This window comes from Peromyscus maniculatus, chromosome 19, assembly GCF_049852395.1.
Source record: "Peromyscus maniculatus bairdii isolate BWxNUB_F1_BW_parent chromosome 19, HU_Pman_BW_mat_3.1, whole genome shotgun sequence".
Lineage (NCBI taxonomy): Eukaryota > Metazoa > Chordata > Mammalia > Rodentia > Cricetidae > Peromyscus > Peromyscus maniculatus.
Genome location: NC_134870.1, coordinates 80,808,093 through 80,821,623, shown reverse-complemented (window position 1 = coordinate 80,821,623; position 13,531 = coordinate 80,808,093). Strand labels below are relative to the sequence as shown.

Sequence of the window (13,531 nt, the reverse complement as noted above, 5' to 3'; positions counted from 1 at the left end):
TTATATTAAAAAAATAACTAGTCCATGGCCATGATTCATTCATATTATTTTTTCACTAAATTATATTTTGATGACAGATTTTCCTTAGAATTTTAGATATCAGAAATAACAAGACAGACAGAAATTAAAGAATTCTGCAGGAAATTAACTGACTAGTATACTTCAAAACTTTCAAGGTTTTAAAAAACAAAACAAATGAATGAAAACAACAAAATCCAAGAAATTATCACAAATTAAAGTTTTGGAATGTGGTCTTGGTCCCAGAAACAGAACAGGTTAAGGAAAATAAAGCTATATTCTGAATAAAATTTGTTTTTCTTAACATTTTTAGCAACTATTTTGGTATTTTGTTAATGTGAATATCTTCATGGTGAAAACCCTACAAAGTCCCTTTAGGGTTTTAATATTAGAAACTGGGTCAAATACATGGGAACTTGATGTATAAATTTTGGAACTTTTTAAAAAAGCAAATCCATTCCAAAACTAAGTGACAGATCTTTCAACTGGCAAACAGTTTATTTCATGAAACCTTTAAAAATTAGGCTCATTTGTATGTGGTCATTTGTCTCTGTTAATGTTGTAATATCCAAAGAATAAGATACTAGATAAATAGCTAAATTTATCATCTTATTTGTTAACACCTGTTCTGCAATAATAATGAATGCTTAAACAATAACATATAGACTTTCTGGCTTATATTTAGCTCATCTCTTAAATTAAACTAACTATGGTAACACAAAATGAACACTGTACTGCCTATATATATGGATTTCTATGACTATTTTAAGGTTTCATTTGCTGTTTTGATGATTACCAAGATGTGAGCAATAAAATGACCAACAGCACAGGGGAAACCATTTCTCAGTAGGAAAAAACAAAAAAAATCGTTTTACTGAAGATTTGTATGTCAATTTCCTTCAAGGAAAGATTCTCAATGCATTCATGAAAACTGGGAAAAGTATTTATAATCTATATACATCCCACCTTGCACATAATATTAGAATTTGTTGCTTATGATGAGTTCAAATTCTGCTCAGATTCATAGGAATGATTTTCACTTCCACAATACTGTTACTTAAACTATTGTCATAAGCACTACCCTATCACTGCGACAAATTAAATATTATCTATTTATCAATCTATCATCTATCTATCTATTATCTATCTACCTATCATTCTATCTATCTATCATCTATCTATCATCTATCTATTGTCTATCTATCATTTTATCTATCATCCTATCTATCATCTATCTATCTATTGTCTATCTATGTATCTATCATCTATCAATTGTCTATCTATCTATGGCATCTGTATTAATGAGTCTAACCTACCATAATAAAATATCAGGCATTAGGTAGACTGAACCACAGAAATCCCTTTTTTCTCTGTTCTGCAGGATGCATATTTGAGACTAGGCTGCCAATGTGGTTGGGTTCTGGTGAGAATTTCTTCTTGGCTGGTAGACTATGTATGGTTTCTCAACATGCGCTTATGTGCTCTCTGCTTTTTGAATAAGCAGAAAGAGAGGAAGCATGCTGGTCATGTATGTTCTCATGAAAGCACCAATCCCTCCATCAAAACTAACCTCCATGACCCCATCTAGCACTATTATATCTCCAAATAAGAGCACACTTGTTTCAGAATATAAATTTTGGAGAGACAAAACTCAGTACACAAACCCTAATAATTTCTGATAGGAGGATAGGTTACTTTTCAAATGCACTCTAGCTGTTTTCTTCAGGACATCTCTTATAATCTAAGGGGTTGACCCCCATCTTTCTGAAGTAGATGCATATCAATATATGAATGAGAAACAAAGTTGGATATACGCTTAAATAATTTATTTGAGGCAAGACATTTAATTATTATAAAAACCTCACCTGAAAGTTGTCTATGCTCTTAGATACCACAATACAGTGCTCTAAATTTTAATACAAGAGTTTGATTAAAGCTTAAATGAAGTGATTTCTTAGCACAAAATTACTTCATGTTATTTTGTGAAGAGAGTAATTTTAAGAAGAGAATAAATTTCATTTTTTAGTATGCATTACTAAATGTAAGCATGCACACCTACACTGCTCAATATATTTGAACCATCATGGAACATTAATATGAGCTGATATTTGTATTCAATGAAACACCGGAACACTGTGTTTATTGATCATATATATTCAATTCAATTTCTTATCAGAATCATGTGAGACCTTTAAAACTGTACTTGTACAAGCCAGTTTTTATAACAAAGTAGAGGTAAATATTCATGTTTTTCAGAAGTGTTAACCAAGGCTGTGCTAAGAGCATTTCTTTCTGTTTTGTATATGGCTGCCCTGTATTAGTCAAATGATTCCTCTGTATGCACTGTGGAAATGTATTAACATACTTAGTTTCTTTTTACTTTAAAATTAACACTAAATTTGAAACATTCTTTTTCCCTGACCAATTTAAGGACACATGCCTAGAGGGCTTAGTGGTGTGTCTAAATTTTGTGTGTCTAACAAGATGAAAACTGGAATTTCAAGTATATTTTGTTAAATCCAAAGCCCATGTTTGGGAGATCATTAACATTATTTTCTATGCATCATTTGAAATGTTTAAAATGGTAAGCTAACACAAAATATTTGTATCGGACTATTCTGTTTGAATAATGTTAGAACCACAACTCCTACAATAAAAATAAGTGTTACCATGTGTACCTTTGCCAAGTATAGTGAACAGTACCTAGTAAGATAAAGTAGCCTAAAAGCAGGGTAGGACCTGTAGAATTTTCTGTACACTAAAACTTTGGCCCATCTTGTTAAATTTCCCCCCTCAATTTCATGCACTACCCTTCTTCATTAGCTGAACACTAAATAATCTGCTGAAGTTGTGTGTTGAGTAAATAAAAGAGCTACAATAAAAATATGAAAGCTTCACCATTTTTTCACAATCTAGTCATCTTTTTTTATATGTTACAACTTTGCATATATATTGTCATGATTAGGGGAGGAACTCAAAAGGTTCTAAGCCTCCCTGGGGGATTACTGCCAGTGTATGTTTTTCTGAGAGAGAGGGTGCCATTTTTTTTCACTTCTGTAACCATTGGTAATTTGCCCTTGCTCCAGTAAATAACTTCCCACCCATGCTGAGGAAAGAAACTAATTAAGCTTAATGAGTCTCACATTCAAAAAAGACATGCAAATAGAAAGGGATTTGCTGGGAAGAAAGATTTCAGCAGAAGAATGACAGAGATGAGAAAGAGAAATGGGTAGGGTAAAAATGACTAAAATTCATTAATTGGAGCTAAACAAATCATATTCTGATCCCATATTGTAATCATTAACACAGTTTCACTTTGTAAATGGGCATTGGTAAAGGTCCAACAAAGAACTACAGTGTCATGTGCTAAACACAATGTATCAAATCACACCAATAAAGTTCTAAAGAAACTGAGCAGTTCTTCATTTACAGTTATACAGCTAATAAGGAAGATATATCTAATCCCAGAGATGGGAAGACATGCTATTGTGTTTTGGAGCTCAACATCATTCTTGATGTATTTTTTAAAACTATAGCAGAAGATCTAAGAAAGACAGCAGGAGCAGTGGGAATAAGTGTTCACATTGTTATTCTACTTATTTTGCTATATTGGGGAAATTCATTTGTGATTGCTCTGAGAGTGCCTTTTAACATGAAAAATACTGTCTTTCAATGAGTACGAAACAATGTCCCTGGGAATAATTTGAAAGAATTACACTGTATGTCTTCTACTAGCAAAAAAAAAAAAAAAAAAAAAAAAAAAAAAAAAAAAAAGGATTGTGACAATTGTGGGCTTTGAATAAAGACACAGAATAGAAACACACTGACTGAGATTTCTGAAATTACCTATGATGAAATTTCTCCTCATGCTATGCTAGAGGAGAAATTTTCTCCAGGAAATAATGTGTGCTAAATTTAGAAATTAAAGAGTTGAGGAAATTTCAAATTACCAAGCAAGTTCAATTACTAGAAAGTAAAAAAAAATAAAATGTATTTTACTTCTTTCCTTTTCAACATATCTAAGGAGAACATGTAAAACTCAGATGCCAATCTAAAAGCTTGGTATTGATTATTTCTATATAATAAGAACATGTTCAAAAATGATAAAATCAGCTTACATAATTAAGGGTAATTTTAAAAGCTAAAACTAAAGATTCAGAAAGACATGTACCCAAGCCTTGACCTGCCTCTTAGCTTCATCAAAAATGAACATAATAGTACTTGTTTAAAATAGTAGTTATCAGTATTAAATGTGTATCTAAATTTTAAAATATATTTTACATAATAAATACTTAGTATATTCTAGCTACTATAAAACAAGGGAATTGGGTATGCCTAGTATAAACTATATTTCTTACTATTTTCTAAATTATATTATGACCATTTGTTGAAAATCCTGAAGTTGTGTAAGACAACTATAAATATTATTTTATATTCAAAGTTAGAAAACTAGCAGTATGTATCTATTTCACTTAACCTGACTAAATTCACACTGCAGTGGGATATAAAATAAAGAATTGCTATCATTCATGCAGTATTGACAACCAAGTGATTACTTATATTAAAGATGATTAGAACCAACAGATTAACACATTGAATTTTACATGATACATTATGTTTTTAATTGTGCTGCAATTTCTATTAGTCACACACTTCTCCTTTAAAGAAGTTACTCTGAAATAAATGGAGTTTCGCAAACTCATTCCTAATGGATTAGTTGAATAGATAAAACCTCAAGTGCCAGTAAACTCATAGGAAAGGGTGGATAATCAGATTCCTTTATTTGTTTCAGATTTTCAGACGATGCTGGTTGGTTTTTAAGAAGGCTTCTAGCAAGGGACCTAGAAGGCTAGAAAAATTTCCAGATGAAAAGGCAGCTTATTTCAGAAACTTTCACAAGGTAAGTCACACTTGTAGAGGTCCCTGGGGAACAGCTGGGCTCTTGACAACTTGTGGAGACATTTCTTTGATGGATGAAATCTACAGAGAGAAAAATTCATGGCCAGGATAAAACTCTCCTGTTCTGATAAAATGCAAAAGTTATTTTTCTTCCTTATCTTAATCATCTGCTGTAAATCCCAGCTATACTTCTGCAAAATGAAAAGCTCATTTTTATGGCGACTTTGCAAAATTAGATGAGTCATAACTCAACTTAATTCATTCTAAGGTGCTGAGTGGGCACTTTTCCTCTGTTCAGGTTAATTGTGCATTTGCTACTTTGATTTAAACTATAGGCAGTATTTAGGAAATGACATTTATCAGACAAGCTTTAGCAGTGTTAATGACACTGTTAATACAGATAGCCTTAGCTGTTTACTCAGCACATTAACAAGAAATAATCATTAAATATGCTGGTAGATAGATGTTGCATAAATTCCAGGAGTGAAATATCAACTCCATAATAACTAAAAGAATATAGCATGTGACCTTCAAATAGCCATAGACACATGGCCTTATCTTTGAGGATAATTTCAAACCACTGTATCCAGAACTGTGGAATTGTATAGCCTGCATACGACTGCCTGAATAAGCTCAATACAGACTCTAATTCCTCATTAGAAACTTACAGAGTGACTCACAGAGAATAAGCCACCTCAGATGATATAATGAATTTGTGGTATTTTATTTTACATGATATTCAGTTTTATTTTACCCCATTTTGTTAATTATATATTATTGATGTTAATGAACTATATAACCCAACTATAAAATAACTACCAGCCATACACATTGGGTCTAAATCTGATCGAATAGCACAAAACTGAAGTTGTTGTAACACTTTGTGAAGTTTTTTACATATTAATATAGATCTTCCACCAGAAAAAGCAAGTTTGGTTTTCTGTTCAGTAATTTACTAGCTCATGGACATTTTGGTTTTCTCATTAGTGAATGGATTTTAACAGTTATATTGCATGTCTCTAATGATAATTTGGAATGTTATATCATAAAACGGCCAACATAATTCTGCCTGTTTTGATCATATAAGAAAGGATTTGCATTCTAAAATTTTATTGGTATTGTATATCATGAACATCGGTTATGTTTTTTAAATAACTTTAAAACAGACTTATGGATAAGTGCCAAGCAGTGAATTAAATATAAAGCCATGATGTTTATTTTTAATTTTTTTTTCATTTTACATATCAACCACAGTTCCCCCTCCCTCCTCACATGGATCACCCTAGGAAGTGAAAATTGATAAGATCTCCTGGGTAAACTGTAGGGGGAGGAATGGGAGATGAGAACATGTTTATTTTTATGTTTTTAGAGAGAGCCTTACTATTTAGCCCAGGGTGGTCTCAAATGCATGGCAATCTTCCTATCTCAGGATCTAGCTGCAGGGATCATAGAATTGAACCATTATACCCAACTCACACTTCCCTTAGAGGAAAATTTGTGGAGGGCTAAACATATATGTTCTATGCAATTCTGGTTAGAGCTGTGAGTGGTGATTTGAATAACATATCTTCCTACTCTCGATTTTTTAAGTATTTGGGTTCTAGTTGGTGGCACTGTTTTGGGAATCTATGGTGGTTTTAGTGAAAATGGTCCCAATAGGTTCATAGGGAGTAGCGTTATTTGAAAGAATTAGGATATGTTGTAGCTAGAGTTTTCCTGCCTTGCCCACAGTCAGGACAAATCTCTGTCACCCGCCAGTCCCACAGCCGCTCAGACCCAACCAAGTAAACACAGAGACTTATATTGCTTACAAACTGTATGGCCGTGGCAGGCTTCTTGTTAACTGTTCTTATATCTTAAAGTAACACATTTCTACAAATCTATACCTTGCCACGTGGCTCGTGGCTTACCAACATCTTCACATGCTGCTTGTCCTGGCAGTGGCTGGCAGTGTCTCCTTCTGCCTTCCTGTTCTTTTATTTCTCCTCTGTTAGTCCCGCCTATACTTCCTGCCTAGCCACGACCAATCAGGTTTTATTTATTGACCAATCAGAGCAACTTGACATACAGACCATCCCCCAGTACAGCCAAGTGCAGACCATCTCAGACACCTGCACTCAGGCCCATGGTCCTAATCATCCTCTATGCAAACCTGCTGGGTAACGCCACAAGGAACCCAAGAAGGGCTCCCACAGGGCATACATTAACATCCCACAGCAATATGTGGCTTTGTCAGAGGAAATGTGTCACTAGGGTGGGCTTTGAGGTTTCAGAAACTCAAACCAGGACCAGTGTCTCTCTTCCTGCTGACTGCCAGATGTAGAACTCTCAGCTCTTTCTCCAGCACTTTGTCTGCCTGCATGCTGCCATGCCTTCTACCATGGTAATGGACTAAACTTCTAAACTGTAAGACATCTCTAGTTAAATGTTTCCTTTTAAAAGAGTTGCCATGGTCATGGTGTCTCTTCACACCAATAGAAACCTAACTAAGACATATCTTAGGGGATATGGCCTTATCTTAGGGGATATGGCCTTATTGGAAGAGATATGTCATTGGAGTTCAACAATGAGAGTTAAAGACTTACCATTTCCTGTTCACTCTCTCTCTCTGTTTTTCACTTTGAGTTCAAGATGTATGCTCTTAGCTTCCATCTCTATCTTCCATGTCTCTGTTCCATCACCATGGACTCTAATCCTTCTGGATTCATAGGCCCAAATAAAGTATTTCTTCTAGAAAGGTCATGTAGCACGAATCTTAAAAGGTCTTATTAATAAAAACAAACCTGGAGCCAGGTATTGGGGTGAATGCTGGAAGATCAGAGAAACAGAACAGGCCATAGCTAACCTCATCTTGCCAACTTCTCAGCTGATCCTGTTTCCTCAGACTGGAAGCCTCTGAGTCCTCATCTGGAATGAATCTCAGCTGAACTGCTGCTAAATTCATAAAAACTTAACCAGGTCTAGTTCCTGGTTTTCATGCCTTATATACCTTTCTGCTTCCTGCCATCACTTCCTGGGATTAAAGGCGTGTGTCACCATGCCTGGCTGTTTCCAGTGTGGCTTTGAACTCACAGAGATCTGGATGGATCTCTGCCTCCATAAGTTTATTAGGTTGCACAATATATTGGGGAACACAATATCACCACAGGGTCATGGTGTTTTATCAAATCAATACAAGAGTAACTAGTGCAACCTGCCTGCAGAGCAGTGCCACTCACTAACCGAAACTCCAGTCAGTACAATGTTTTTTTTTCTCCTGAATAAAGCAAGCAAAATGCTTTAACATTATTTTATGCTTGAGCTTATCCATTTTTTATGAAAAAAATGCATCTTCTTTAGGGTTTCGACTGCTTACGTAGACTGGTAATTTGGATACAAATACATATTGAATGTCTGCTCTATTCCAAGTACTATATTCATGCCTGGGGATGTAAGGTTGTGTAAGACAAAGCTATTGTCTCCCTAAGCTTGAATCTTACTGTAGACAAAATGCATATACATATAACATAGCAAGGAGAGCTAAAGAAGTATTTGTTTTCCATAATTTGGAATTCAAGTAAATTTCATAACAAAGATGACACTTGGATGATTAAAGTAATGGGAGTGATGTCTCTATCATTTACTGAGAAGTGGTCATCTATAAAAGGCATCTAAATCAGTTCTCCTTTCTCCTTGCTTATCTTGTTGTTTTGTTTTACTTGTTTATTATGTTTGTGGTCCACATATATGCTTTGTTATATATACATATCCATATCCTGAGTTCCTTTATTGTTGCTCACATGTATTTGTGATTGAGACTGACTTTTGGGAATTGGATAAATTATCAGGGGCTTGTTGCAGGAACAGGCTGAGCCTCCCTCTTAGCAGTCATTAATTGCTCATAATTCTCCATCTTAGGGGTGGGGCCTTCTTTTATTTTTGAGACTGTGTTTTATTATGTAGCCCAGGCTGGTCGTGAACTTGGAATCCTCTCAATTCAGCTACTCCGGTGCAGGAATTAGTCATGAATCATCACGCCTGACGTTCCTCAGTTTTTATAAGCAGACTGTTCCAACTTTAATCTCTCTTTATACTATAGTGGCAATCATGCGCTCTCTATAAGAGTGCTCAGTGATAAAGAACATGCTCACTGTGATTTGACTTGGATGCAGTCTATTGAAATCTCTTCATTTCCATTGTGAACAGTTAGTTTGGAAGAAATTTTCAGTCTTTGAGCTATCTTGTCTATCTGCCTGACCTAGAATTCAAACTCATTATATGCCTGATTTTCTAGACCTTATTAAATATGTACTATTGTTTTCTGCACTGGGGATTCAGTGGTGGAGAAAAATTATTAAACACTACATCTGTTTACCATTGGTCTTAAGCTTAAATGACTAGGAAAGTGTTATGGAAATAAAGTATTTTTACTGTTAAAGAAAATCAGAATAAAAGATAAACTGCTACAGCTTGATGTGATAAAGATGGAGCATTATAAAGAGCAGTCCGTAAGTATTTCAAAGATGAAGTGGAAGGTCATTCCATAAACAAAGACAAAAACACCTAGCACAAGAAATTGAGGTAGAGATACTTGGTATGCCTAAAGATAAAGAAGACTGTTTGGGCCAAAGTGTGGGATAAGATATTAAAAACAAATAAACAAAAAACAACTGATATATATTCCACACGAGATGGAAATGTATAAAAGAAATTTAAACAGCAAAGTGTATCATATAACTATTGTGTTCAAATGCCCAGTTTTCCTTCCATTTCCTATACACAACAGTAATCCCTAACTTTATAATCCTTCAACAAACATCAAAATGCAAAACAAAATAGGTACAACTTAACAAAAGCACTTTGTTTGTAAGGGAGAAGCAAATGAGTTGCCAAATCGAAATGTCCCCCTTTCCGCCAGTGGCAGCTGCTGTCATAGGGGCAACAGTAATGGCCATGGGCACTGCAGATTCACTCCCACAGGAGCACTAGAAAGGCTAGGGAAAACAGCTGGCACTGGTCATGTTGGGCTATCAGAGAGTAAGAAAGACACACTTTAAAAGACAAAGTCAGAGAAAGATACTTAAAGACACGCACATGCTCTGTACAGGGCCATGGGTGACAGTGAGCTACACAGGATCTGGCAAACTAGGCTTACCTCATAGCTGAGGCTTGAGTACCTTGCCTAAAGCATGAGCCACAGATCACCACAGGTATAGCTTTTGACAATACAGTCTAAGGAAATAAATCACAGCAAAACACTATCAAAGCAAAAAAACATAATACAGAGTTTACCCATGACACTCACTATGTTCATGATAAATTCTAAATGCTGTAGGGCCTGAACCATGGAAAGGAGACACTATGTAGTAAGAGAGGGTGGAAAAAAATCAACAAATGAGAAACCTGAAATGACATAATCTCTGAATTGTCCAACAGGAATTTTACATTTTATATTTTATTTAATTATTTTCTTTTACAATAATTGCCCCTTATATTTATTCATTTTAGTGTTTTAATTGAGATAGAATTGTATCCCTTTCACTCTTCAGCATCTTTCTACCCTGCAGCTCCTACCAACTGTCTTCCCTCAAATTCCTTCTGTGCCCTCCTTCAAATTGATAGCCTCTTTTCTTTCTGATTATATTTGTCAGTAGTATCCCAATGCCAAACAAGACAAATACTTTAAAAAAAAACTACTAACCTTTCTATAAATCCCAAAATTTCTTAGCAAAGTATTAACAAATCTAATAAAAAAATATGAAAACAATAAGTCGTCATTAATAGCAGATGGTTTTATTTGAAACTTAATGGAATAATTATCAATAAAAGATGGAAATATCACAGGACCATTTAGAGCAATACAGAAAAAAGCATTTGTCAAAATTCAACCTGCATTGATTATGCATAGCTCTCAATAAACCAAGAATAGAACAAGCTTTAACATTTTGGAAAAGAGCTTCTAACAAGAATTTCCCAAAGAAAAGGAAAAATGCATTCTATTCTTAGATGACATAATTATTTGTTGTAAATGCTTGTTAAACTAGAAACACCAGAACAAATGTATGCAATGAACAATAGGCATGGAAATTTTAGTATGTAAAAATCAATTGCATTTTTCACATAGTGGCAGATGACAGTTGGCAAATTGCATTGTTAAAAAGAGCTGAATTAATGTTAGTGCCACCAAATAATAAGTGAATTTATAAAACCACATATAAAATCCTCCGTGCTGAAAATTATGGAAATTAACTTAGAATGAAGGATTGAAGACATGTATATGACAAAATATTGAAGTTTGTGTGTTAAGACTCCTCAGTGTTACTAAGCTGTTATTGTCTCAAAATTGACACATAGCCCACATAATTCTAATAAAAATTTTAGGTAATTTTTGTAGATACTGACAGGATAACTTCATATAGAATTGTATATAACATAGGTTGACCAAAGCAAACTTAATGCAGAAGAGCAAATTTGAAGTTATTGAAGTTGTTAAGACATTCTAAAATTACAGAAATCATGACCATGTGTTATAAGTGATGGGCTGTAAACAGCAACCAATGGAAGTTAATGGAAAAGGTCAGCAGCAAATCCAAGCCTGTGTGATCAATACATTCATATAATCAGTAAATACAAGTTAACAGGGAACATTTTTCTTCAACAATCAACTGAACATTAAGTGAAAAATGCTACCTCACACGACAGAAGTCTAAACTCAAAGCTGATTGCTGTTCTCACTTACACAGTCAAAGTGTAAAATTGACAGAATTAAGTACCAGAGAATATTGTTTTATAAGCAAAAATACTATAAGTAAAATATTTTAGGAACAGTAAAAATTCTTTAAGTTCAATTTAAACTTTATCATAATTTAAAATTATTTCCCTTCAATCACCCATTTTTTTTTTATTTAAAAGGCAGGTTACTAAGTAGAAAAAGAATTTTACAAAGTATATAGAGGACAAAATATATCAAGGCTATATAAATATCACAACTCAAGAAAGTAAGCAACCCGCACTTAAAAACCAAGATAAGATATGAACTTGTAAACTTACACTTCCTAACATAAGGTACACACAGACAGAAGATAAATACATGAAGCAGGAGGAATCATCCTTAGTTATCTGTCAAGACCAAACCAAGAGGAAAAACCATTTTGTATTCATTAAAATGGCCAAAAGGAAAAACTCTAGAAATATCTAAAATTGGTGAAAATGTAGAGCAGCTTGGATTCATATATGGTGATTGATATATATCAATTATGAAATTCTACAACCAATATTGTAGTTTTACTAAGAAAAGTTATAGGTAATCAGCCATCTAACTTTTAGAAGTTTATTCAATAAAAGTGAAAAACAGTTTCACATAAATACGTATAATAGAAGTTGGAAATGGTCTAAATGTAAATATATGAAACACAAATCTCTGAAATACTACAGAACAGAAAATAAAATCATACTTATGTATAAAATATCAAGTAAACATTAGGCTTAGTGGACTGAATTAAAGAAGTCAGACCTAAGTTAATACTTCTTATAACGGATTCTTACGTATTTATAGTAACAAAGTATTATCAGTTATGTAGCTTTGTGGATTGGTAGAGTAGATATAGGGGTAGGGAATGGACTGCAAAGGTTATAATCGTCTGAACTGTTTTAGAAAAGAGGGAATATGAAAATATTTTCTATTTTATGATGATAATTGTTCCAAGTTTATACATGTTTATTTAAAGACCTTGAGTTGTTTACTTTAAAGAATGAATTTTGATGTGTGAATTGTTGTCAAATGTTGCTGGAGGGCTTCTCTCTAGGTTCCCCAAGCCCTGCAGTCCCACAATCTACTTATAAAATAATCACTCAGACACTTATATCACTTATAAACTGTATGGCCGTGGCAGGCTTCTTGCTAACTGTTCTTATATCTTAAATTAACCCATTTTTATAAATCTATATCTTGCCACGTGGCTGGTGGCTTACCAGAGTCTTTACATGCTGCTTCTCCTGGCGGTGGCTGCAGTGTCTCCCCCCTCAGCCTTCTGCTTCCCAGAATTCTCCTCTCTCCTTCTCCCACCTACTTCCTGCCTGGCAACCTACTTCCTGCCTGGTCACTGGCCATCAGCGTTTTATTTATATAGAGCAAAATCCACAGCACTTCCCCTTTTTTTCTTTTTTTAAAAAGGAAGGCTTTAACTTTAACATGGTAAAATTACATATAACAAAACAATTACCGAGCAAGAATTATAGTTACAATATTAAAGAAGATGTCCTATCTATCTTATATTTGTGAGTTTAAGGTTTTATATCTAACTTATCTTTTATCATAACTGAGGAAATTGCAACTATCTAGTTTTCAACCACATCAAAGCCCTGAGAAGGAACATAATGGTACCTGAGAAATGGTAGATGGATGCAGGCAACTTTCGGGAATCTTGCAAAAGTAGACCAAGACAGCGGGCAGCCTGGACAGTCACCTAATGTTTCTCAGCATTGTTGGTGCATTTAAATGGGCTACAGGCCTAGAGTATCTGGCAGACCATTTTTAGAAGCAGGAATTCTGAGAGACCATCTTACCCTGTCTTGGCAGAGTACAGTGGTCGCTTTCCTTGTGTCCCGCTTGTCCAGAAAGGACAGCATTATATTT

General features: G+C 34.4%; 1 protein-coding gene across 1 annotated transcript in view; it reads left to right on the top strand.

Moving 5' to 3' along the window:
- Dok6 (docking protein 6) overlaps positions 1 to 13,531 on the top strand; it is a 417,131-nt gene that overhangs the window by 154,182 nt on the left and 249,418 nt on the right. Inside the window, exon 2 of the mRNA XM_006989960.4 lies at positions 4,811 to 4,918. Coding sequence (XP_006990022.1) covers positions 4,811 to 4,918 — 108 coding nt within the window. The remainder of the gene's footprint in view (positions 1 to 4,810; positions 4,919 to 13,531) is intronic.